Source organism: Ictidomys tridecemlineatus, chromosome 1, assembly GCF_052094955.1.
Source record: "Ictidomys tridecemlineatus isolate mIctTri1 chromosome 1, mIctTri1.hap1, whole genome shotgun sequence".
Lineage (NCBI taxonomy): Eukaryota > Metazoa > Chordata > Mammalia > Rodentia > Sciuridae > Ictidomys > Ictidomys tridecemlineatus.
This window is the reverse complement of record NC_135477.1, coordinates 130,215,474-130,243,277: the sequence shown is the minus strand read 5'-3', so window position 1 is coordinate 130,243,277 and position 27,804 is coordinate 130,215,474. Positions and strand designations below refer to the sequence as shown.

General features: G+C 41.5%; 1 protein-coding gene and 1 pseudogene across 2 annotated transcripts; one reads left to right on the top strand and one right to left on the bottom strand.

Moving 5' to 3' along the window:
• Positions 1 to 312: 312 nt before the first annotated feature.
• On the bottom strand, positions 313 to 25,258 carry Smim3 (small integral membrane protein 3). 2 transcript variants are annotated; one of them, XM_013358129.4, is made up of 2 exons: positions 24,962 to 25,258; positions 313 to 1,621 (listed from the first exon to the last, which is right to left on the bottom strand). In XM_013358129.4, exon 2 carries the CDS (start codon positions 1,612 to 1,614, stop codon positions 1,432 to 1,434), a length of 183 nt encoding a protein of 60 aa, XP_013213583.1. In that variant the 5' UTR covers positions 1,615 to 1,621; positions 24,962 to 25,258; the 3' UTR covers positions 313 to 1,431. The 2 variants fall into 2 exon arrangements, with proteins under 2 accessions (XP_013213583.1, XP_040128770.1); XM_040272836.2 differs by lacking the exon at positions 24,962 to 25,258 and adding an exon at positions 7,455 to 7,952.
• Positions 7,527 to 11,808, top strand: LOC110598032 (H/ACA ribonucleoprotein complex subunit 3 pseudogene; annotated as a pseudogene).
• Positions 25,259 to 27,804: the final 2,546 nt, after the last annotated feature.

Sequence of the window (27,804 nt, the reverse complement as noted above, 5' to 3'; positions counted from 1 at the left end):
AATAGAGCAAGATTTTCACTACATCCTGAAAGTATCCACCTGCATAACAGGCACCTCATACTCAACATGTCCAGTCCTAAATCATTATCTTACATCCAAAATCAGTTTTTTTACCTCTGGAATTATTTATTTGTGTAAACCATATAACTTCATCCATTTGCTGAAGTTAGAACCCTGGAAGTTAATGTGATTCTCCTATTTTCCATCTGTTTCTCCATCCAAATAGTCACTAAGGCCCATTAAACTCAGTGGAATCCTTTTATCTGAGTTCTGAATTCAGTAGGTGCTCTTGAAAGAAAGACATCAGACAAGGTCATTCTAGCACTTTATTGGAAATTGATTGTGTACGTCAATGAAATAAGATCAAAGTAAAAGCATAATTTTTACACAATAATATCCTAATATCTGTGCTATCTTGTTACATAGTTTAATAAATCCCAGGATGCTCCTGTTGTGGATATCAAACAGCTTGAGTGGTCCAGAAATATCTCTATATATAAATACAAATCATAGCATCTAAAATTATCATCACTGGCTTGAGTTGGTTCCAAAAGTCTTGAGAACGTTTCTTAAAATATAAATACCTTGGATTTGACTACAGTTCTGGCGGGAGGGAGTAAGGAGTATACGTGGAGCTAATGACAGCAGGAGCCGGGACAGAGGGACATAGCATCTCTAGTGTGGGGCACACAGGGGTTGGGGACTGCAGATCCTGAAAGCTGAGCAGGGTATTGGACACCTTGCATTTTCCAACACTGACTGAATGGCAAACGAGACTCCCCTGCAAAAAGAAGCCCATAACCCTAACTCCCTGGGCATTGCCAAACAATGGCAGAGCCTTCCTCCAGAGTATACAGGGACAAACCTCGGGCACTGAAGAGATTCTGGACAGCTTGACTCAACTCCCTTCTCCCTGCCATGTCCAGCTCCTGCCCTCCTTGACAAGGGAGAAAATTTAAGGGAGTGATGCTTCAAAGAAACCAACACTGAGCCAGTGTGTCTCTAGCCCCTGGGGATGGGGGCAGGGTGTCCTTTGCTTGGTTTGAGGGGCACAGGAAAAGGCTGCTGTGTCCCCAGGGTCTCCCTCACCACCTTGAAGGCCATCACCAGCTTTTAGGCTCTTTGCTTCTTCAAGCTTCTCAGCTCTTGGCGTGACCCCTGGACATCTGTGGTGGCTTCACTGTTCTCAAACAGCTTTGTCACTTGGTTCTCACAACCCTATGAGGTAGTGGGGGCAGGGATCATGATCCCTGGTTGAAAGCCAATGAACCCAGAACTCACAGAGGTAGGTCCCTCGACCCAGTCCACACAGCTGGCCAGTGGAGAACCAAGACCAGAATGCAACCTCCCAAGTCCTTCCCACTGTCTTGCTGAGAACAGGCTGGGGCAAGGGACTTGCATCCTGGTCCCCGCTGGGGCTTTGGGTGGCTCTCAAACAGCCCCACTGAGCACTGGGTGAGTCCGCATGCGGTAGATGATGACGGCAGTGGCTGGACACAGCAACAAGGAGGTCATGATGACGATGGTGGCCAGGATGATGAGGACAATGGCCCAGATATCCAGGATGTGCTTGGGAAGCACAGCTTCCATGGGGGATTGGCTGATGGCATCCATGCTGCCTCTGCAACACACAGGAAAGGAAAATCAGCAGTCAGAGGCTTGGGTCACTTTTTAGCATGTGATCCTTATGGTTTCTTTATTGTATTTTTTTGGAGGGGCGGGTACCAGGGATTGAACTCAGGGGCACTTGACCACTAAGCCACATCCTCAGCCCTGTTTTGTATTTTATTTAGAAACAGAGCCTCACTGAGTTGCTTAGCGCCCCACTGAGTTGCTTAGCGCCTCACCATTGCTGAGGCTAGGTTTGAACTCGTGATCCTCCTATCTCAGCCTCCCTAGCTGCTGGGATTATAGACAGGTGCCACTGCGCCTGGCATCCTTATGGTTTCTTGATCAGTAATTGTAATGGCTTCCTTGCTGAAGGCTTCCTATGACCATGTCTTGCAAGGGACTTCCTATTACTCATTCAGAACTCACATCAACCACCTGTGATGAAGGGACTGTACTAATGATCCATGTTTTGTTTCTTCACCTTTATCTTCCCTTATGCCCAATTTACAGAGAAGGAGTCAAATCCTTGAAAGAAGGACACGCTTCTAATTTGACCAAGGAGTGAACCCAGCTGCGTGGCACTCCAGAGTTTCCACACTTACTTATTAAACCACCATATTACCAATCTGTCCCCTCAGCTGTGAAATGAAAAATTTGTTGTTTTTGTCCAGTGTTCCTTTCTCATTATCCTGTAATAGAACTCCCTCTTTTCTAAGGAGAACCTACCTGTGGGTTAGGTGGGACCTTACCTGAGCACAGGGATGGAGATGCGACCTAGCCTTGCCCCATAGTCAGGGGATTCAGGGGTAGGCGAGTGACCCAGGATGGTCAACTAAGGTCCTCCCCAGTATTTTCATGCACAAGCTCTAGGAACAAAGGATTATTTCTCCTGGGATTGCTAAAATAAAAGGACATGAGTCTGGAAAGAAAGGGCCCAGGACTGCCTTACTTACATTTGGAGAGTTGGTCCTAGATATGGAAAGACAGACCAGCCTCAATGCTCATGTGAGCACTTGAACTCAGAGAATTTGATGCCATCTGTAACCCTGGACACCCCAGTTGTAGGAGCCAATAATTCCCTGTTTCTTCTTAACCCACAGCTCATTCGGTGTCTCTCCATTGCAGCTAAAATAATTCGGATGAGTGAGGATGTGTTGCAGTTTAGATGTAGTGTCCCCCAAAAGCTCACATGTGAGACAATGCCAAAAGATTTGGAAGAGAAATGATTAGATTGTAGCCTTAAACTAATCAGTGTTTTGATCCCTAATGGGATTCACTGAGTAGTTAACTGGAGGCAGGTGAGGTGTGGCTGGAGGGAGTGGTTCACCGGGATAGTGGCTTTGGGGTATATATTTTGATCTGGAGAGTGGAGTCTCTCTGCTTTCTAATCTTCATGTGAGCTGCTTCCCTCTGCCACACTCTTCCGCCATGATGTTTAGTCTCACCTCAAGCCCTGAAGAATGAAGCGACCGTCTATGGACTAAAACCATGAGTCCCCAAATAAATGGTTTCTCTACTGTTGGTTTGGTTGGGTCTTTTAGTCACAGCAGTGAAAAATCTGACTAAAACAGAATGTAAATCAGTCATCCCTAATTATTTTTTATTCACCTTTTATTCAACCTTAGGATCTTAATTATTTTTTTCACAGCATTCTGGGCCAAAAGAAATACCTAAAAGTCCTATATACTAAAGAGTTAGGTTGAAACAGTTCAATAAGTGTCTGTGTCCTAACACCTTAGCAGCTGTTTGGAAAACACACAATTTAAAAGAAAAAAATATTATTTCATTCTTAACTAGTTACTTACTAACAGAATGTGTGCACTGTTGGGCTCTGTACAACTTTTCAAACTTTGGACAGTGCTATCCTCTTTTCTTATTTCACAGTAATTTTTGCCCAACAGTTGTGTCATGGCAACCATCAAAAATTTAACTTCATAAAAGATGACATCACCAAAAGGAATGTAGTATGTTTCAAGTTTAACAGTAACATACCACTTTGTATGATGTCTGAGATCAGTCTTTCTGCCCAAAATATTAAAGATCCTGCAGCACACCTTCCCTCAGTCCAGGGAGTTCACTGTGGCTCCCCAAGCTACTTCAATGCAGAACCTGGCAACCAAAGATGTAGTCCCTTCCCTGCCCAGAGGGCAAGAGGCAGGAACAATCTTCTACTGTTCTCTCTAAACCTAAGTTCTGTAATTCTTTTTTTTTTTAATATTTATTTTTTAGTTGTAGTTGGACACAATACCTTTATTTTATTCATTTATTTTTATATGGTGCTGAGGATTGAACCCAGGGTCTCGCACGTTCGAGGCGAGTACTCTACCACTGAGCTATAACCCCAGCCCTAGGTTCTGTAATTCTGTAACCCTAAGTCCCAGAAAAAAAAAAAAATCCCCATTCCAGTTTTATTTCCTTTTCTTACTCAGTCACTGCTTTCATTTTCTAATGCCTTGGGCTCAATGCGCACTGTTACCACCCTACATAAGTACCCAAGATACCCCCATGTACGGGTGATTCTGCATTATCTGTTATCATAACCTACACAGAAGTGTCTGCAAATAGTAAAGTGGGACATACCCATATGCTATGGTGTAGATAGGTTCAGTGTTGTCTTCCAAGGGTTCATGAGTTCATTCAATCCCCAATGGAGGGTATTAAGAGGGTGATATTTAATCTAACTTCGATATTTGGGGGTGGGGCTTTTTAGAGGTAATTAGGATCATAGAAGATCATCGAGGTACAGTCCCCATAATTGAATCCTGGTAACTTTATAAGAAGAGAGACCAAAAGAGACCCCATCTGTTACACCTTGACTCTGTCAGCCAGAAAGTCATCACCAGATGCACCCTTTGCCCTTCTGCCAGAACTGAAAGCTAAATAAACATCTTTTATTTATAAAGTTAGCCTGCCTCAGATATTTTGTTATTAATATAAAAAATGAACTAATACCATAAAAGGAATACCAGGCAGCAATTGTCATACATTCACTCATTCATGTAACAAATATTTAGTGCTCAGTACACACCAGGAATGTTCCACATACATTTTACAAAAACAGAACTATCTTATGATCCAGCAACCCCAATTCTGGGTATATAACCAGATGATGTGATATTAATACGTGGAAGAAACACCTTTATTTTCATGTTTATTGCAACACTAATCACAATAGCCAAGTTATAGAATGAACCAAAATGTCCATCAACATGAGAGGATAAAGAAACATTGTAAATATACACAATGGTATACAATTTAGCCTTTAAAAAGAAGAAAACTTGCCATTTGTGACAACATGGCCAAACCTGTAGGTCATTATTCTAAGTGAAATTAAAAAGGCACCTAAAAACTTACATGTTCTCACTTATCTATGGAAGCTAAAAAAAAAAAAAAAAAAAAAAAAAAATCACCTAGAAGCAGAGCAAAATATTGGTACCTGGAGTTTGGGAGTTGGGGGAAAACATGTTGGTCAAAGGATACAATGTTTCAGTTAAACAGGAGGAAAAATGTAAGTCTATGGAGTGAAAAAAAAATATTTAATGATTATTAAAAGGAATCTAACATTGGTGAGCTCCAAAATATTTTAAGTTGGAAAAACAATAAATAGAATGCATAGGATGATTTTTTGGGGGGGAGGGGGTTCAGACTTTGTAGAATTAAGTAGATGGGTAGGTAAGATCATATCCATGAAAAATATTTCTGAGTATAATCCCAAGGAAAGTTGGTTAATAGTGGTTACCCTCTGGGAAGTTGAACCAGGAATATAAGATACATTTTTGCTTTTCATTCTTCATGTTTTTATACCATTTGAATTTTCTAAACATAAGTATGTATTCTAATCTTTTTACCCCACTGAGGGGAAAATGGGATTTGGGGAGTTTTATTTAAAATTCTCATATTTAAAAAGGATCAATAAAGCCAGGTGTGGTGGTACATGCCTGTAATCTCAGCACCTGGGAGGCTGATGTAGGTGGATCACAGGTTCAAGGCAGTCTCGGCAACTTAGCAAGACCCTAAGCAACTTAGTGAGACCCTGTCTCAAAATTTAAGATTTTTTAAAAGATTTGGGGATATAGGTTAGTCACAAAGCTTCCCTTGGTTCAATCCCCAATACCAAAAATAAAATATATATATATATTTTAAAAAGTAAATACATATATACTTTTTAAATAAAATTAAGATATGAGACTAGATCAAAGATTACCAAATGCCATGAATGAGAATCACCTAAGGATGGTATTAAAAACACTAATATCTCACTGGAGCTCACCAATGTAGATTCTTTTAAATAGCTATTAAATAAGTTATCTTTTTCACCTCAAAGACAATTTTTCTCCTGCTTAGTTGAAATGAACATGTACCCTTTGACTAGCATCTCCCCCCACTGCCCACATAGTAAATGAGAATCACCTCAGGATAGTATTAAAAAACTGACTTCTAGATCCCAACCCAGACTCAGTGAATGAGACTCAAAAGCAAATGGGCCAGGCGAAGTGGCGCACACCTGTAACCCCAGGGCACGGGAGGCTGAAGCATGAGGATCACGAGTTCAAAGCCAGAGAGGCGCTTAGCAACTCAGTGAGACCCTGTCTCTAAATAAAATACAAAATAGGGCTGGGCGTGTGGATCAGTCATCAAGTGCCCCTGAGTTCAATCCCTGATACAAAAAAAAAAAAAAAAAGCAGATGGGAAGGCACATTTTCCCCCACAGCTCAGGTAATCTGAGTACGCAGCAGCCAGGTTTGGGAGGTCCTGGGCACAGCCATCACCCAGGTCTCTCAAACTTTTTCTAGTACTAAGATTTGGGAACTGATTTCTAGGGGCTCTTGTAGCCAGGTTGGCCATATCTGGGCAAGTTCCAAGATGAAGGAGAAGCCTCTGGCAAGGGTCCCCAGGGTCACAGGATGATCAGGCTGGGGCCTGCAGAGGAGGGAGAGGCAGAGGCCAACCCTGACTCAGCGGTGGAGATGGAGTCATTTACTCCAAGATCTCAGACACACAAGCCTGAGTCACAGGATCCAGCAAACTGCAAATGGTTAAAGAGAAATGGGGGTGGGAGAAACCATTCTTTGTGGTCTCCTAAGGCAGCAAGCCTGCCTTAAGCCAGAGGAACCTTGCAAAAGCACTTTCCAGTAAATCCATTAACATCAAACAGTCGCTGGGACTCCAAATGCCAGGAATACATAATCTCCCTGACTGATTTTCCTAAGCAAAACCTGTCATTTACAGGAACGCAGGCTTTGAGGCTCATCCACACTTGATCATGGAATATTACAGCTACAGCCAGTCCTGTTTTACAGACAGTGAAACCGACATCCTGGGGTCCCTACCACTTTCACTCCTTCCTCCTTCCAAAATAATCATCGAAATACATGATCTGATCATATCACTGTCCCTAACTACAACCAAACAAAAGCAAAGCAAGTAGGTGAATAAATGAAACACATGATCTGATCATATCACTGTCCCTAACTACAACCAAACAAAAGCAAAGCAAGTAGGTGAATAAATGAAACATTTTCTGAAACCAGTATCCTAAACCAATATTACTCTTGTGCAAATGAAATCATATTTAAAACCACAGTCACAAAAACAAATAAAAGTAAAACTGCTCTAGTAGAAATGCAGAGAGACTGTTCCTACCTACTCAGCAAGGCAGGATAAATATCCTCAGGAGCCTATGCACTAGATATTAGGGTACCCACCCACAATATTAAATTATAACACACAAAATTTATATGGTATGAAATTCAAGCAGGTTTTTTTTTCTTCTGTGAAAATAATTTTACCCAGTTTTTTTGGTTTTTGTTTTTTGGTAACCCTCTGTAGTGCAGTCTGCTTACTCGATGGTCTAGGACAGCTTCCTCTTGACTCCTTGGGCTTCCCCGAACACAGCTGGAAAACCGCAGGTCACGATGTTTTCCAAGGGACTGGACCTTCCGCAGCTACTGTTCCAGCACTCTAAGGCTGGCCAGACATGTGGTCAGCAGGGCACAGGGTACTCTATTTCCCTGTTTCCTCTTTCTAGTCCTCAAACATGTGTCTTTCTACAGGCTGTTCCTTCCCATGTAGGAGGGTTTTTAGACACGATGAATAAAGAAAAAAATTTGACCCCAAAATAAGAAGTATGCAAATCATACAGTCAGTATCTTTAATTTTATGCTGGATGAATTTGCTTAGGAAAAAAAAAAAAGGAGAACTCTGAAGTTTCTGCTAGCTGACTTCTGTTTGATCTTATCTGGCATCCAGGGCACTGGCTCCTTATCAGGGCTTCAAAACTTTCTTCTAGATACATCTAATTAATACTCACAGATTACTTTGCTAATAATTTGCTTCACAGATAGACTGTTTGTTATTTCTGATTAATGGGTCATGAAGGGATTTAGCCGAGACCATTTGCGTCACAAATTTAACCCTGTCCACTGATAAGAAAATTATGTTTCAATAACCCTGGGAAGGAAAACAGCAGCCAGGCCTGAACCCCTGTCATTTTGAACTAGTATCCTTTATCTACTATTTACCTCATTAATTAATAAGAAACGCTTGACATATGTTCAATGTAAATTTGTCTAAGAAACTGCCTCAACACCTTCCTGAGCTCACAGCAGAGAAGCCACTGATACCAAGCATGCCACCCTATCAGGTCCTGCACTGCCAATTCAGTGAACTGCTGCTCCTCAGTCCACAGGACTCAAGCAATTTAGCCAATGCAAAGGAAAAGTCAATAACCACAAAATGCTGAATTTTGTATCCTCTAACAAGATTAAGTGTAAGGGCAAAAAGAGTAGAGTCTCTAAAGAGGGAAATTCTGTACTTTTTCTAAAGGTGGAAAATTCACCCAATCTATCAAGTTCTCCACTTGATCTCCTTCAGGCAGGAAAGGAGATGTCCTACTGTGTATTTAGACGAATTCTAAATTCTACTCCTGTTACTGTTTTTATTAAGCAACTAAACTCTTTGGTAAATGAATCACTGTTCCAACCAATCTCAAGGTACAACCAATTTTCTAGTTATGTGAAAAAATAATACATTTCATAAATAAAAATTTCCTACAAGTGGATAATTTTAGAATAAGGGGATTCAAGGCAACAATGCTATACTATCTATTCACTTGTCAACTATGAGATTCCTTAGCAAGCAACTTTTTTCTTCTCTGACAGGGTGATATTGTTTTTACTTTTGTTTGAGAACTATTAGAACAAGTCATTCTGCCCAGAATAGTCATTTATTTATTCATCTGTCAAGGACTTGCTTATAAGCAAGATGTTCTGTTAGGAATAACTATGACTTACTCATTATATGACTGTTTTACTTCCAAGAAGCACAGAGAAGTAAAGTAGCCTCCCCTTGTTTCCTCAAATGTATGATCATAAAAACCAACAGTTAACAAATGCTGTTCATTTAAATCTCTTTAAAGCTATATTTTGTTTAGCAAACTTATAGCAAAAGCAAATATTAAGTACTATTCTACTCTTGCCCCATACATTAACATATTAAACCTTCACAATAATCCTATATGGGATATATTCTTTTACTGCTGTGAACACTACAGCTAAGAGAAGTTAATTGGCCAGAGATCATAAAGTTTGAACAGGATTCAAACTCAGGTCTCCTGATCCTGTACCCACCACTCCCCTCCACACACACACACACCCTCATGTATAAGCACAGAGCGTGTCAGACCCAAAGCTCTCTTCCCAGTCCAGGTCAGATTCCCATTGTTTCTCACCAAAGGCTTTTCCAGATTGAAAAGAATGGTTAACAAAGATCAGGATTTCCAAATCTAGTAGTGGCAACCTAGACAAGTGGACAAGTCCTTTTACTGAAGACAATTAGAAAAGTAGGCAAAAAGGAAACAAAATCTACTTGAAATCACTAAGAACTAACAAAACAATGAAGACTAACAGGCTAAGATCTGGGAGAAGTAAAACTCCAGGGAGGTGAACTTGGCATTTGGGGCAGCATTTCTCTCAGCAGGAAATGGAAACTGAATAGAGCTTCTGACAGACTCAAAAAGCTCAGGGGACAAAAACCTTGAGTCCAAGACAGCCAAAGCAGCAGAAGGAGAGCCTCTGCACTTTGAGCTGGGACCTCAGGAGCACCCTTGGCACTAGGGGTGACCTGAAAATACAACTGTCCTCTAGAGACAGTAACCAGCTGGAATGATCAGTTTCTAAAACTGATTCAGATTGTTTCATTTCTAGTATCTTCCTGTACCTGACAGAAGCAAACATACATCCTCTCTGGAAACAAGAACATCATGACAAGACTCATTTTTTTTTTCATATACAATGTCCAATACATAACCAAAAGTAACCAGAAATGGAGGGGAAAACATGGCAAAAGTGAAACCATTAGAAAGCAGAAAATAGAAAAAAACTTTAGGGGGCTCCAGATATTGGAGTTATCTCTCTCTCTCTCTCTCTCTCTCTCTCTCTCTCTCTCTCTCTCTCTCTCTCACACACACACACACACACACACACACACACAGACACAAACACACACACAGACACAAACACACACACACACACGGAATAAACTTATTTACTATGTTTGGGGGGGAAAAAATCTAAGGATATGAATTTTTATAGAGAACTTGAAAGTACAATAAAGAACACATCAGGTTTCTCAAAGAACCAAACAAATAAAAGAACTGCAGAATAAATAGTAGAAATTATAAAAATAAAATAGGAGATATTATAAATTCAGTAGGTAGACTTAATAGCATACCAGATGAAAAGAGGATTAATGAACTGAAGGATCACATAAAAAAATAGTTTTAAAGCCAAATAGAAATATTAGAACTAAAAATATAATTTAAGGAATTAAAAATACAATAGAAGGGCTTAACAGCATACATAGTAGACACCCTTGAAAAGAGAATTAGTGAATTGGAGGATAGATAAAGAAAAATCCTTTGAATGAAACAGAAAGAAACAAAAGGGTAGAAAATAATGAAAACTGCATAAGGGACACAGGAAATAGTGACAAGATATAATACCCATGTAACTGGAACACCAGAAGGAAAGGAGAATGGGGCAGAAACAAAATTGGAAGAAAGAATAGCTTGGAATGTTCCAAAGTTAATTAAAGACATCAATCCACATGCTAAATTAGAAGGCTTAGGGATTCCTAGAAGATGAAATGAGAATAACTATATTTTCATTTAATGGCACTGAAAAATAACTATAAATCCATAGTTAAGCATAAATTAGTAAATCTGCTAAAACCCAAAGATAACAGGAAAATAAGACAAGTTATCTTCAAATGGGATTAATAATCAAAAAATACGTAATCTTTAGTCATTAAGAAAAATATTAAAAGAGTACACAACTTCCATGGGTGGGGAAACGGCAGGAAAATAACAGCAGCATAGAACAGATGGGACACAGAGAAAGATGGCAGACTTAAATCCAAACAAAGACTATTCCAGTAAATAACAATAAAAAACAAAATGTACATCTATTTTTTTACAAGAGACATGGGGATAGGAAAGGTTGAAATTAAAAGGGTATAAACAGGGGGCTGGGGATGTGGCTCAAGCGGTAGCGCGCTCGCCTAGCATGCGTGCGGCCCGGGTTCGATCCTCAGCAGCACCACATACCAACAAAGATGTTGTGTCCGCCGAGAACTAAGAAAGAATAAATAAATGTTAAAAAATTCTCTCTCTCTGTCCCCCTCTCTCTCACTCTCTCTTTAAAAAAAAAAAAAAAAGGGTATAAACAAAACACCATGTAAGGGCTGGGGTTGTGGCTCCGTGGCAGAGCGCTTGCTTCACACATGTGAGGCACTGGGTTCAATCCTCAGCATCACATAAAAATAAGTAAACAAAATAAAGATATTGTGTCCATCCATAACTAAAAATTTTAAAAATATATTTAAAAGTTTTTAAAGAAACACCATGGAACTATGAATTATGTCAGCTAGTAGATCTATACGACTATCACACAAAGTAGACTTAAGCAAAAAGTATAACCAGGCTTGGAGCCTCGAGTTTAAGCATAGTCGTGTTTCTCCAGTATTACCTCAACAAGCAAGGAGATCAGGTCTAAACCCTGAAGGCATTTGACCCTTTCAACAGACCTGCTCAGCCCATCCTGCTCGGCTCTCCCCAACAACAAATACTAATGACACTGAATCATCATCAAGAAATGCTTCAAGGTGCTCATGACCCAGCAACCATACCGTGTTCTCTGAGGGTCCCTTAAATTTCATGTCTCTTCTGTTGCCTGCTCCATTTTGGAGAATCTATAACCTAAGGCGTCAAGCAGTGAGTATGAAGCCTTCTTACTACCCATACCCTTGGGAGTCCAGTCTCCTCCTTGCCTTTGTCATGCTTGTATGAGGCCATCATGGTGGCATCTTTTTTAAAGGGAACATGTTTTTCATATTTTGAATTACTGCCACATTATTAAAGATTAAATTATTTGGGGGGAGGGAAGGATTACCAAAGATACAAGAGAGGTAAAATGATCTTTAATTTGTATGTACAGAATTGCAGAATTATAAGCAGAAAGTGACAAATTCAATACTGTATTGGAAAGTTACAACATATGTCTCTCAAATACATAACAAAAAGGTTTTTAAAAATCAATTATGGGGGCTAGGGTTGTAGCTCAGTGGTAGACAATAACAACCTTTCTAATCCCCATGTCTCTTGTAAAAAAAAAATAGATGTACATTTTGTTTTTATTTTTATTGTGTCCATCTACAACTAAAAATATTTTTTAAAAAATCAACTATGGACATAGAAGATTTCCTAAATTAATAGTTTCTGTAATATATTATTTCCAATAGGAAACCATCTAGAACCAGGCACAGTGGTGCACTCCTGTAATCCCAGTGGCTATGGAAGGAAATAGAAGAGGATTGCAAGTTCAAGGCCAGTCTCGACAACTTAGTGAGACCCTACGCAACTTAGCAAGACTCTGTCACAAAATTTAAAAATTTCAAAGGGCTGGGGATGCGGTTCAGTGGTTAAGCACCCCTGGGTTCAATCCCAGTTTCCAAAAAAGGAAAAACACATCAAAGAGAATTAAATATGAAAAGTTAACATTTAAAAGGTTTCCTCTAAGAATAACTATTTTCATCTAATGGTTTGGGGGAAAAAAATTAATGTAATTAATAATTACATTAAAAGAAAGCGTAACATATTATTTTAAAAAAAATAAGTTCCAAACAGAATAGTTTTAGTCTAAGAACAGGTAACTTTTTAATTAATTTCTCAAGTGAATTTGTTTGACCTGACTCAGAAAATAGGGAGGTGCAACCATAAATATTACTAGAAAGCAATTATGGCATACAAAATTCTAGGATGGTCCCCATGAATTCTGTCTCCTAGTATTACCCCAGTTATACAGCAAAGGTGAAGGACCTTTGCAGATGTAATTTAAGGTTCCACTGAATCACTGATGTACAAAATGCCACTCTTCCTTTTAATCACTTTGGCTGAAGGCCCAGTTACAAATACAGCTAATGAAGAAGGTACTGGTAACCCTTGAAAGTTATTCATTCCTCATTGTGGAGTAGATTTTAGATGACTTTAATCAAAAGTTTGTCTAAAGTGGGACAGTTGGAAGTCTTTCAAAAGAGAGTTTAGGATTTCCCTCAGGTCAAGTCTCTGTCTGGCCTCAAAGAAATGACGCACCATGAATGTTAAAGCAGCAAGGGAAAAGAATCCGGCCCACACCTGGATGAGGCTGGAGACAGACTGTTAATCTTCCAGATGACAAAGCAACCTAGCCAAGACCTCGACTGCAGCTTTGTGAGACCTAGCTAAGATGTGCTTGGACTCCTGACCTAATGACACTATAAGATAATAAAGATATTATTTTAAGTTTGTGATTACTTGTTATGCACCAATGAAAACTAACGCAACAATTCTATGTATCCGACTGGTTTTGTTCTGTAGAAATCAAACTAAGGATGTTCTAGAAATCTGCACAGAATTCAGACACTATCCAGTTTAAACCATGTAAACTGACTCCCATTTTATGCTTGAGGAAAATGAGGTCCTAAGAAAGGAAATGACTGGCCCGAGTAAGCTAATGGCAGAACTAAGAGAACTCGGGCTCTGACTGGCAGAGCTGTTTTCAATTCCTTCATCATCTTTTTGAGATGGGAGCTGGGGGGGCAGGGGTGGAGGGGGGATGCCAAATGGGGTGCTGGCTGGAAAACACAGTGGTAGAGGGTGGTACAATAAACTGATGCAAACAATGAAAGCCAGGCAGGTTCCTGACTGTGTCTTTCTGCTACGTAAGAGCATGTGAGATTGCTGAAGGCCCAGAGCCATAAAGAATGTCACAAAAGGTAAGCTGAGTGGTATTGCAGGATCAAATGTATACACACACACACACACACACACACACACACACACACGCCATCAGAATCAGTGACTCAGTCTTACATTTACGATTCATCCATTGGCTTGAGGCCCAAATGCAAATGAGTCTACTGAAGATAATAATGGACAAACCTTGCAAGTCACTTATTTCCTATGGTGGGTGCAAACATCAGAGAAGAGAGGAAAAGGCAATAGAATCCACTTATGGTGGGAGATTCTACCAAACAGGGAAAATCCACATGCGCACAGAACAAGAGGGAGAAGAATGGCAGAGACAACTTTGCCTAGTTCCAACCCTGCCCCAGCACTGACGTCACCCAATACAGCTCCTGCCTGCTTCTGTCCAGAATGCCTCCTCTACTCAGGAAGAGGTACTAAGTAAACATTTATTAAATCAACAAATCCTCAAGATCTTATATTCTCGTAAGGCCATGGAAACTCTTTCAAGTGGAGAGAATATTTTGAAACAAGAAGGAATATAAAGAGATTCTTTCCTTTAGAGTCACGCTACACAGTCGTGTTAAAAACCCGGACTCCAAGGCCAGTCTGCTTGGATTAAATATGGCTCCACCACTTTCTGGCTTAGCAACCTTAAATGCTACTTCCACTTCCTCGTGCTTCTAGTTACTCGACTGAAAACATAACCAAATATGGGAAAATAGTTATCTGCTTCATAAGATGAAGAGTATTAGATAAGAAAATCACACACAGCATTGAACAGGGTTCTAACAGAATAACACTCAACAAATGTTAATTCTTAATATGGTTAGAAATTCCTGGCTGTAGGGACTTACTAAACTCAGCAAATAAATAGCCTCCATTCCTTCAGCTAGTATATTAACATCCCAGACTTGGACCATGTCTTTAGTTCAACAATAAAGATGACAGAGGATACTATGGTTTGGATATGGTTTGTGCCCCCAAAGGCTCCTGTGCTGGAAGCTGGTCCTCAATATACAGTACCCAGAGGTGATTAGGGCCTGGGGCTGCCACTCTTAAAAAAGATAAATGCCCATCTCACAGGAGTGGGTTAGTTACCACAAGAGATAGTTGTTACGCAGCAAGGCCATCCCACATGCTGAGCCTTTTTGACATATACTTCCCTTTCTGTTTTTCTCCAATGAGGCTCTCACCAAAAGCAAAGCAGATACTGATGTCATGCTCTTGAACTTCCAGAACTGTGAGCAAAATAGACCTTTTCTTAGAACTTACCCAGCCTTGAGTATTTTGTTACAGCAATGCAAAATAAACAAGCTACATGATAATCTATATTAATGATTTTTTTTGAATTAACAACACTATGATTAAACTGACCTATTCCTCCAGTTAAATAGGAGTGGATTAAGAGACAGACATAAAAGAAAAGTACAGATTTTGTCCTTAAATAAGTTCACTCTCTTTTGAAAGAACCAGATATCCATTATAATCACTAATTGCAGAGAAGGGCAAAATACCTGGAATGCTACGCTGATGGTATAAGCCACTCACCACCAGAAAAGAGGAATGAAATAGCAAGAGCATGGATTCTAGAATGGAGGGTCTTGATTTGAACCTTGTCTTCCACCCTCATGAGAGGTGAGACTTCGGCAAAGTTATATAAGAATCTTTGAACCTTGACCTTCTCTTCCGTGAAGGAGGGACATTAAAAGTACTACAGCGCAGGGGCTGGGGTTGTGGCTCAGTGGTAGCGCGCTCACCTGGCATGCATGAGGCACTAGGTTCGATCCTCAGCACCACATAAATGAAAAATAAAGATATTGTATCCACCTAAAACTGAAAAATAAATATTAAAAATAAATAAGTACTATAGCACAGCGTCCTGCTGTGAAGGTGAAGTGACACAACATGTACATCCCAGGCTCAATCCTCATTCCTTTCTCATGCCTAAGTAAAATGGAAGACCACAAAAACAGGGGCTTTGATACAGGTTTGGAAGTATAAACTGAAATTCAAAAGGAAGAAATGAGGGGAAAGGCAGGCTAGGCGGAATAGACATCACCAACAAAGCCCAGAGGTTGGGGGCATGTGTAGTCCTGGTGGCTTTGACAAGAGGCTTAACCTCCTTGAACTTCAGTTTCCTCATTTGTAAAATGGAATGATAATACTACTTCATTGGGATGCTGTGGAGATTAAATGAGTTAAATGTACTATTGGGAGGTGGTTGAAATTTTAAGAGGGGAGGGCTTACTGAGAGGCCTTCAGTCAAGGGGGTTTACCCCTGAAAGGAACAATGAGACCCCAGCCCCTTCCTCTTCCTGTCTTTCTTTACTATGGCTGCCATGAGGTGAGCCAATTGCTCCACCGTGATGTGCTACCTACCCAAAAGCATCAGGCCCCAAAGTAATAGGGCCAATTAGTCATGAACTGGAAACTCCAAACCATGAGACAAAATCAACCTTTTTTCTTTACAGGTTTATTAATCCTATTAAAGGGTTGGAGACTTAACTCAGTGATTCTTGGGTATTTGTTACAGTAGCAGAAAATTGAATAACACAAGCACTCAAGACAATATCTGAAATAAAGTAAAGGTTTTCACAGAATTAAACTTGAAATAGTGAACACAGGAAAAAAGAACTCTTAAAAAAGAGTTCAGAGAGAGGGCATGGAGATAGATGGTGGAATGAGATGGACATCATTATCCTAGGTACACGTATGATTGCACAAACGGTGTGACCCTACTTGGTATACAACCAGAGAAGTGAAAAATTGTGCTCCATTTGTGTACAATGAATTGAATAGCATTCTGCTGTCATGTATAACTGATAAGGAAAAAAACAAACAAATATTGTTTTTTTAAAGCGTTCAGAAGCCTAGTGTGGTGGTACCTGCCTCTAATCCCAGCAACTCAGGAGGCTGAGACAGGTGGATCACAAGTTCCAAGCCAGCTCTGCAACTTAGGGAGGCCCTAAGCAACTTAACAAGACCCTGTCTCAAAATAAAAATTCATAAAGGGTTGGAGGCTTAACTCAGTGGTAAAGCACTTTGGGTTCAATCTCCAGTACAAAAAAAAAAAAAAAAAAAAAAGCATTCAGAGGCCTTACTATTCATTAAGGTGCTGTGACTGCTCTGTGACTGATCTGAGTCCAATGTAGGAAACCACAGTGATATGCTTCATAAGCAAATAGCCTTTGAAAATCTGTCCCCAGCTATGACATTCTACCGGAAACAGCACACCCCTCTACTCCAAACTGCCGCTAATAGTTAACTTTTGAGAGATTGCCAATGGTTATCCAACTGGTTTTACTGCCAAGGAGCTCACAGAGGAAGAGGGCAATAAATTAAAAAAAAAAAAAAAAAAAAAAAAGGCTTCCTGCTTAGCAGACAAGCTGAATTATCCCAAAGTGAGAGAAAAGGCGGAGAGAAGCAGGTGGCATCCTGCAGGTATGGCCCTAGGCCAGCACTGCCAGAGCTCTAAGCAGACACAGCCACTGCTGTTTCCTTTCCACCAGATGCAGAGGCCAGAGAGGAGGCAGCGGGAACCAGCTCTGAGTCAAGGAGGCTGGGTATGTGTAAAGACTCCAGACTCTGCAAGGCTGAGAACCGTAAAGCTGATAGTTTTGAGGGAGCGGGGGACAATAGGCCTCCTTATCCAGCATCATCCGCCTTCAAGGACCCCTTTCCAAGACTCCATCCTCAGAAGGAGCCGGTAAGATTGCCAGGAAAGAAAGGAGCATTCAAGACAGAGAAGACAACCCATGGGCACCCTCAGCCACCCGGAGGGACTCATAATGACCCGTGTCCCAAGGGCATATCCCACTTAAAGATTATTACTGTCCCCTCCTCTTAGAGTTCAAAGAATGTTTAGAATGGCCTCCAGCCCAGGGCCTCAGTGTCCATGACCTCAACTATTACTGCTCAGTTTTTCCAAAACCACCCTGTTAAATGGCCACTCTCACCCACCAGACATTCTTTGTCTCATATCTCATTTTGTTTTCTTCATATACTTTTCACAAATTAGCTCATCTGCCACTTGTTTATCTTTTTTGACATTTACTCCTATCAGGCTAAAGCCTTGCTCCTTTGACCCCTCAAATGGAAACAGGCAAAGAACGGAAGACCTGTGCATCCTCAGCACCTGTCCCTGGGCCTGGCACATTGTCAGTGCCAATAAACACAAGATGGATGAAGGCACGAATATGGGAAAACTGGGTGACTTCAGATCTGAGCTCAATTCATGGAACATAATTGGTGCAGAAAGAATCCTGATCCCTACAGAAATTCCAATGACCCTAAAATCACAACCATATGTCCAAAACAAAACGACATCCTCTCATCTTGTCATTTTCTGGAGACTCTGAACATTCAGGAAAGATGACAGGGACTTCTTTCTTTCCGGATCACTCTGTGCATGCACCAGGCAGAGCACTGGCCTTTCAGAATCAAGCCCTTCAATTCCCTGCTGCTCACTAGCTTGGGCTGATGCACTCCTAGTTTTGACTCCCTGTGCACAGGAGCTAGACACTGGGAGAAGGGAAGTTTGCTGCCCAGGGTGTAAAACTTTTTCTCTGTTCTCATAAGAGGACAGAGAGGCTAATGGAGGAGGAAGTGGGTTTCACATGACCAAACCAGTGTGAGGACATCTTAGCCTCACATTTACTCTTGGAAACAGCTCTCGTCCCATTGTGTAATAGTCAGCCTCAAACATTTGCTGGCCCATCATGGAGTCATTTCACTAGGGACCTCTGTTCCAAAAAAAAAAAAGGGGGGGGGGCGGAGGAAGAAAGAGACAGGGCACACAAACTATCAAGAATGTGAAATGAATCAAATCAAAGAACTTTCTCCAATGACCCAGGGTCTCTGGGGAAAACTCTATTCTCATTTCACTCCAACTGGTCCCTGTCTCCTCCAAAATTGGTAGAGGGTTAAAGACCTGTTCCCTGCCTGGGTTCTATCTGTTTCTCTGTGGCTGGGGGGGAAAAATGGAAAAACACCAGCACATTTGTTTCAGAGAGATCAGAAATGCAACCAGCAATGTCTAACACTACAAGTACTATCAGACAAGCCAATCATATAGTTTCAAAAGCCAACAGAGAGCCAGTAGAAGGGAAAACCCAGGCCAAATCCACAGCATCCTGTTTCAGCCACTACCATCCATCACTGTCATTTGACAGTTACAAAGTGCTATGGTGTGCTGGGCTCACAAAGGAGACTCTCCATGAGGGGGGCCACAGGGTGGTCCATGAAAGAGCTACAGAAGTACTGGAATGTGGTGCTAACCCACTGCATCACTGAGTGATCCCAAACAAGTCTCTCTCCCAAAGAGGGCCTCACGTATATGGCAAATAGAATAAAGATGTCCCAAACCAAAGATATCCATGTCCTCATCCCCAGAACCTTGAAAGAAAGCATGACTCAGAGGGCAGAGGCATAAGAACATAGACCAAAGGGACTTTGCAGATGTGATTAAAGTTAAGGACTTTGAGATGGGGAGATTACCCTGGATTATCCAGGTGGACCCAACCTTATTACATGAACTGTTAAAGGGAAAGAACAAAGCAGAAGAGAGGGTTAGAGACATGGGACAGAAGAAGGATTGATTCACTCTTGCTAGCTTGAAGATTCAGGCAGCTAACTAAGAGCCAAGGAATCTGCCAGAGGCTGGGAAAGGTCCTCTATTTACAGCCAGCAAGAAAGTAGTGACCTGTGGCCCCACAACCATAGAAAGTAAATTCTTCCAGTAACTCAGATAAGCAGGAAAGTAATCCTCCCCTAGAACCTCCAGGGAACAACAAAAAAAAAAAGCAACTTGACAATACCTTGATTGATTTTATTCTCATGGGGCCCATACTGGACTCTGACTTTCAAAACTATAATTGAATAAAAAATGTTTAAAGCTGCTAAATTCAAGACTCATAAATTGCTATTGCTGCATTAGATAATGAATACATGGTGTGGTGTGATCCTGAGTAAATGACTCTTTCCCACTGGACCCCAGGTTTGCTGCCAGTCCATTAGAAAGAATGGACAAAGTGATTTCTGAAAGTCTGGTCCCCTCTGGAAGACCGATCACCCTCATGACACTCTGCCTCCACCACAGCTTTATCCCTGGTTCCAGGATGAAATTGGGTTGAAAAACATTTAAGAAAAAACAGAAGAGAGTGAAATAAAGAGAAAAGCAATCTTTAAAAAGCTCCAAGATGTTTCCTAAGATAACGTCTAAGACACTAAACAGAGGTTCTCCTGTTCTGCCATTTGTTTCTTTCTTGAACTACCTTAGAGGAATAAAGTGGGAAGTCTGGGAAAGCCAGCAGAAGGCTCCAGCTTCAATTGGTAGAAGCAGTCCAGAGCAGGGAGCTAAAGATTTTGAGATCTTATCACAATACTCAAACTCAAATTATACTGAAGAGCTATAGGAACAGAAATAAGGTGGTATTGCTATAAAAATAGACATGAAGATCAATGGAATAGAATAAGACACAGAGACACACCCACACATTTGACCTTTGGCAAAGGCACCAAAAAACATTAAACACCAAAAAAACAAAAAGCACCATTTAACCAATGGTGCTGGGAAAATTGAATATGTAGAAGAATAAAAATAGGTCCCTATCTCTTTGCTCTGCACAAAAGTGGATCAAAGATCTAAATATTAGACCAGAAACACTGAAACTGCCAGAAGAAAACACAGGGTCAACACTTCAACATATAGGCATTGAGTTCTTTAATAAGACTCCTAAAGTTCAAGAAATAAAACCAAGAGTCAGTGAGTGAGATGGCATCAAATTAAAAAGCTTCCCCACAGCAAAGGAAACAATTACAAGCATGAAAAAAGAATCAGTAGAATGGGAGATAATCTTTTACAGCTACTCTTCTGACAGAGAACTGATATCCGAAATAAAAAAGAACTTAAACTTGACACCAGAAAAACAAATAATTATTGCCGATCAATGGACAAATGAAGTAAACAGCCATTTCTCAAAAGTACAAATGGCCAGCAAATATATGAAAAAATGTTCAACATCCTCAGCAGTCAAGGAAATGCAAATCAAACTACACTGAGATTTCATCTCACACCGTTTGGATTGGATTGGCAAGCATCAAGAATATAAACAAACATTGGTGAAGATGTGGGGAGAGAACAACACATATAGATAATTGGTAGTACTGCAAACTATGAACAACCACCTTGAAAAGCAGTATGGAGATTCTTCAAAAGACTACGAATGAAAGCACCATATGACCCAGCTATGCTACTCCTTGGTATTTATCCAAAAGAACTGAAAGAAGCATACTTTAGTGATACCAGAAGTCCCCAGTGATACCTAAAGTGCAGTTCACAATTGTCATGTTATGGAACCAGCCTAGATGTCTGTCAACAAATGGACAGACAAAGAAAGTACAGTGTATATATACTCAGTGGAGTTCTACTCAGTCATAAAGAAAAATGAAATTATGTTATTTGCTGGTAAATGGATGAATCTGGAAAACATTATGCTATGTAAAATAAGCCACACTCAGAAAATCAAGGGTCAGTGGTACACACCTATAATCCCAGCAACTAAAGAGATTGAGGCAGGAGGATCACAAGTTTGAGGCCAAACTCAGTAACGTGGCAAGAACCTCAGCAACTTAGTGAGACTCTGTCTCACTAATCAAAAATCAAAAAGGACTTGGGATGTAGCTCAATGGTAGAGTGCCCCTGATTCCATCCCCAGTACCCAAAAAAAAAAAAAAGGAAAGTCAGGAATCAGATTCTCTCATTATTTGGAAGAAAGAGAGAAGCAAGGAATTTAAAAAAGGCAATCTCATGAAAACAGAAGGGAGGACAGTAGAGGAAGGGAATAGAGGAGAGAGGAGGAATAGGAAAGGAAAGGAACTGTGAAATGATATTGACCAAATTATGTGCATGTATAAATACATCACAGTGAATTCCATTTTTATGTATAATTTTAATGTACCAATTTTTAAAAAGCAATAAGTAAACAGAAGGAAGACCACTAATGTGGAGGAAGGGGATCAGGGGGAGGAAAGAGGACAGGAAAATGGGAAGTACTGGGGATTGAAATGGAGGAAATTATATGCATTTATGAATATGTCAAAATGAGCCCACTATTATATATAATTATAATGTATAATCAAAACATTTTTTTTAAGTTTTCAGGGCCTTGTGGAGATAAGATGAAAAGTTCTGATCATCAAGGTCTGTCTGAGAAGGGATCAGAAGTAGTGACAAGTGTCCCAGACACTTGTCATCATTAGTTGAAACTGATTTGGAAAATTCAATTTTCTCTGCATCTCCTGTTCCTCCTCTATTTCATTCACCCTGATCTTGTATGGTGGGGTCACCAGCAAAACATAGATCCATCAGCTAATCATAGTACAAATGAATAAAATAAGAAAGCTACACACAATCAAGCAATGTACTCAGTTTGAATCTGGCTTGCTGTGGCTTAATATGCCAGGCAATTCTAATTCTCACCTGTTCCCCTTCCTGGCTACCCAACAGACTTTACCATTCCATTCTCTCTTGAGACTCCCCTTCTGCCTCCCTAAAGAGCTATAAGGGGACTAGGGTTAGTGACCTTCTAGTACACTGTCAAATTGTCACCTGACTTCCCCCAGGTCATCCTGCAAGTAAGTAACAGAGGCAAGATCTGAATCCTGCTTCCCCCAAATTCCAACGAAGTTCAGAGGACAGATCCTGAAGTCAGACTGCCTGGACTCAAACCTCACTCTGCCACTTCCTGTGTGATCATGGATGAGTTGCTTCCTCTTTCTGGAGCTCAGTTTCCTCATTTATTAAATGGAGGGAATGATCATCCCTCCCTAATAGAACTGTGGTCAAGACCAAATGAGTGAGGTTGGACGTGCCTATAATCTCAGCAACCTGGGAGGCTGAGACAGGATGATCACAAATTCGAGAACAGCCTCAGCAACTTATCAAGGCCATAAGTAATTTAGTGAGGCCTGTTTCAAAATAAAAAGGGCTGGGGATGTGGCTCAGTGGTAAAGCACCACTGGGTTCAATCCCCAGTACCAAAAAAAAATTAAGTTTGAAGGACTGTGGATGTTAAGCAATGCTGGGTTCAATTCCCAGGACCAAGAAAAAGAAAAAAAAAAAAAGAATTATGCCTGGCTCATGGTATGTCACGTAGAATTATGATTCCATCATTCAGCATGCCTGGACAATGTGGGTGGGGGACTGCAGAGTGTGGTGATGTCAAGACTTATTTCTAGAAACATTGGAGAGTAAAACTTGAGTCCATCTATCTTCCCACTGACAATAGTGTAAGAACAACCAAAATAAAGATTTTTTTTTTAGAGATATATCCTTCATTTGTATATTTTAATCCATAGAGAAGAAACAGAAGTACACGTTTAGAGGAGTATCAGAAAACAGCTGGGAATGATCTGGGCTGTGACTACCCCTTACACTCTTGTTCTGTCACCCAGGATCTGACCCAACCACAGCCCCCAAGAGCCTGTCATTTGTTTTGTGTCTCTAACACTTCATCACAGCTCCAGTCTCCTCCAGTTACACAAGGAAGGGGGAATCCCCAGACTTTGTGAGAAATGGAGCCCCACAGTTCTGAGGTCCTGAAAGGTCAGTGTGGGAGCTTGATGGAGCATGCCTTGTCACCCCACAGCATGATTCACAACCCACAAGACCTGGAAACAGGATGTCTCCACTAGAACAGAGAAGCACTTTGTAGTTTCTTCTGTTCTCGCTGAAAAAGTTCAGATTGTCCTAAAGCTAGTCCTAAGGCTGTCTCCTGTGTGTTCAGATGGTTGATGGGTGCACCACACAACCCACAGAGCACGCTATGCTCACCCACAATAACACATCTGCCCCACTCCCACTTCCCATTTTACAGACAGGGAAGATAAAGTCCAGAAAGGGCAAATTTCCTAAGTCATGGTAACTCAGAGAAACTCCTAACCCACAGAGAATTGCTCTTCCCACCCCCACCCACTTCAATCAGACGTTCACCAACCTTCTGGCTGTGACACCACAGCTCATAGCAGATGTTCTAGGACTCTCTGATAAGTTAATGACTGAGCAGCTTCCTCTACTGGAGCCTGCTTCACTGTCTACACAATCCAGAGAATCATCAGCCCTCAGGAGCCAGGGATAACTACCCGTCAGGAAGGGAAGGGGAGGCTGCGGGAATGAAAGGCCAGCCCATTCAGTCCGAATAACAACTCCTGACATTTGCTCAGGTTTTCGTGGCTCACATCTTTTGTCTTTTCACACAGTGAGCATGTATTGAGCGCTACAATTTACCCTGTTCTGTGCCAAGTGCTGAGGATGGCTCAGAAATAAGGACAGATGGGGAGTGCGACACTCAATAAATGGGGGAGGGGTGGGGGTGGGGGCAAGGATTCTAAAAGAACCAGCCATTCTAACTTAAGGAGCAGTTAACCTGGAGGAGGAAGGAACTTGGAAGAAAGGCTCCTTTCCAAGATACCTTCTCCTTGCTTTCAGTTAGCAAAGTGTGTTTTCTTCACTTCACAGATGGAGAAACAAGACACAGACAGATAATGGTGAAGCAGCTAGGAACACCACTGGGGCTAGAACCCATCAATCCAAACTCCCAGCACTTTCTATGTGGAGTTCTGAGAAAAGCTGGACAGACAGCCCGCTGATTCGGCTTCAAAGACAAAATCCAGCGCAGTGGCCAAGCGCATTCAGGCTGAGTGGCTGAGCCCTGACGGCGGGCCAGGGGAGCCAGGAGGGGCAGCCTCTGCCGGAGGAGGGGGACCGCTTTCCGAAATCGCTGGAGCAGGGCAACCCTGGGAGCAGCCTTTCTGCGAGTAAAGCTGCGGCTCCCGATCCAAATTCCAGCCTCCCTAAGGGCCCAAGATTGTGTGCAAAATGTGGCTGGGACTTAGGGGCTGGCAGCACAAGGGGGGATTGTTGAGGAAGAAATGCAAAAGTGAAGGGGAAGAAATGAGGGAGGCGAGGGCAGAAAGAGGAGCGCTGGGAGGGCACTTAACTGGAGTAGGAGCAGCTAAGAACTTCGCTCCACCGGAGCCCCACAATCCACACCCCATGGCCTCACTCACCCCGGAGCCGCGGTGCTGCTTTCAAACCCTGAGGCCCCCGCCACCGCCGGATCGCAGCAGGTCTGCGGAAAGTTCCTGGCGCCGGGATTGCCCAGCGCTTCTCCAGGTCTCCAGGATCAAGCGGGATCCGGCAGCCGGAAGCGGCCCCCAGCCCTAGAACCTCAACCCAGCCAGCGCCAGGAACGAGTCCCGGCTCCTCGCAGCCCTGGAGCGCTCCCGCACTGCTAGGACAGCGCTCAACCCCCAGCGCGCGGCGCTCGAGTGGCTGTGGAATGCCGGGCCTCTGAGGACCGCCCCCGGAAAGCCACGGCCCCCAGCCTGGGTGCAAACCTTGCTCAGCTCCTCCCCAGTCTCCCTCGCTGACTGGTAGAGGGAGAAAAAAAAAAAAAAAAGGAACCTTCAAGGGAAAGAAAGGAGTCTCAGGTTCCCGTCGTCACTCGCTGTGTGGCCTTAAACAAGTCACTTGGCTTCTCCAGCTCTACTCTATTGTAGGCAGACAGGGTTGGTCTACAGCGTGTCCAAGATCTTTTCCAGCTGCAGTCTAGACGTGGGAAAGTCTAGTGAGGGTTGGATGTTGAAGCCAGGACTCAAAAGAGTTCCTGCTTTGCAGTATGCTGCGTGTAGGATCCTTAGGAGACTGCCTCTCTGTTCACTCTCTCTGTAAGAGGATAATAAGGCCTGTCTCCCAGGCCTTTTTTAAGGATTGACCAGTGTGAAGCTGCTTGGTTGCCATATGGAAACTCCAGACTTCCTGATTAGTTTGCGATAACAATGAAGTCCAAGGTGGTCAGAGGCCCATTGAAATTCGGCTTCCCATCTCTTTATTCATGGCCCATCTTCCACACAGACATGCCAGTTCTGCAATTTCCTTGTTAATGCCTTGGTTAGGAGGGGAATTCATTAACTGGATCTTCACACACACACACACACACACACACAATCTATGGAATGAGGGAGGACTCCCATCCCACCTCAGCACCCACCCACACTTCTTAATTCCACATCAGAGTTTACTTCAATCTTACTCTTCTGAAATAAAGAAGCATAAGTTTTGACTTCCAGTGAAAAGTCCTGGAGCCCAGTTATTTACCTACTTAACAAGAACCATACTGACCTACCCAGGCCTAAATTTGAGATGATGTAAGCCCTGAACTTACCTGCTATCATTTCCTCTGACTCACAGATGAAGTCAGCAGAAATGACACCAAATCATTACCTCATGCCATGTCATTTTTTAGAGGGAGGGCAATGAGGATGAATGAGATAGAAGTGAGAAGTGATTTGACAAAAATTGTAAGGATTATCATCCAACAGCATGTTTCTATTTTTGTTTTTTTGTTTTTTTGGTTTTTTTTTGGGGGGGGGGCTGGTACTGGGGATTGAACCAGGGCACTTAACCACTGAGCCACATCCCCAGCCTGTTTATTTTGTTGTTGTTTTTGTTTGTTTGTTTATATTTTGAGATAGGGTCTAGCTAAGTTGTTTAGGGCCTCTCTAAATTGCTGAGGCTGGCTTTGAACTTTCAATCCTCCTGCCTCAGTCTCCTGAGCTGCTGGAATTACTCCGGGCCTGCACCACCAGGCCTGGCTAACGGCATGTTTTAATCATAGAGAAAATAATGGCACCCTAAAACAAGTACAACCCAATTCTAAATTTTTCAATACAAAACTCTCATTTAATAAGAAAAAAATAAGTTAAAGGAAGACAATATTGATTTATTACAGTGTTCCCTGGTAGAAGTGGATGGGATCCTTTGGGTGGACAGTTCATAACTGAATGTGACCCTAACATGAATGCTGGCTTCCCTCTGGGACAATGCAGAGGCCCCCAGACTGGAGCCAGTATCAGCCATGCTTAGTCTGCTTTTTCCATTTAGCAGAGTATTAACATCTTTTTAATATTGATTCACTCTGGTACCCAAAACACAAGCCAAGAGACAGTTTGAATGTCTTGTGGGAAGTTTACAGCTCTGTCTGCAGCCTCAGCTAGACTTGTTTTAAGTTAGATCTACCTAAGACCTTTACATTTCCTTTTTCACCTATACAAGTATATTTATATATTCAATTGAGAATAAAGTGACACATCAAAATGGAATCGAGGAAACCAATTTTCTGAGTCTGTCTCTCAGTAGTTAAAGAATCATTAATTCCTCATTTTCTAACTTGTAAATTAGTAAAATGAGAACTATTCCTCTTAATACAATTATTGTGAGTAAATGTTTCATTCATGCATTTATTTATTAAATAACTCCTAAACATTCTAGGCATGAAGAACAGGAATTATCTTCATTTATTGAGCCTACATCTAATAAATTTATATTAGTTGTAATCTCCATAATAAAACACTCTCCAGCCAGGTGCAGTGGCACACACCTGTAATCCCAGAGCCTGACACAGGAGGATCACGAGTTCAAAGCCAGCCTCAGCAAAAGCGAGGTGCTAAGCAACTCAGTGAGCCCCTATTTCTAATAAAACTACAAAATTGGGCTGGGGATGTAACTCAGTGGTTGAGTACCCCTGAATTCAATCCCTGGTACAAAAAAAAAAAAAAAAACACTCTCCATCACTCTATCCCATCATCTTGCTTTATATTGTTTATAATTTTCCAAACTAATATCATCTAACTTATTTCTAAGGAAACTAGACTACAAAACATTATTCATCAAACATAGTATGCACACACATGTGTACAGCTTGGCCTCTCATTTTTATGTATTTGAGAGTGGACAACCTTTGGGTTATATTAGTATATGTATTCCATTTATTACTTTAAGAAGTGTAGAAGGGATGTGTGGCCATGGAAAGTTTTATAAAAATTGCTTTTGATTCATATTTCAAACCATA

Bases quoted from the DNA above. Each gene is read 5' to 3' on its own strand.
- Smim3 (XM_013358129.4), bottom strand. From the start codon at position 1,614: ATGGATGCCATCAGCCAATCCCCCATGGAAGCTGTGCTTCCCAAGCAC.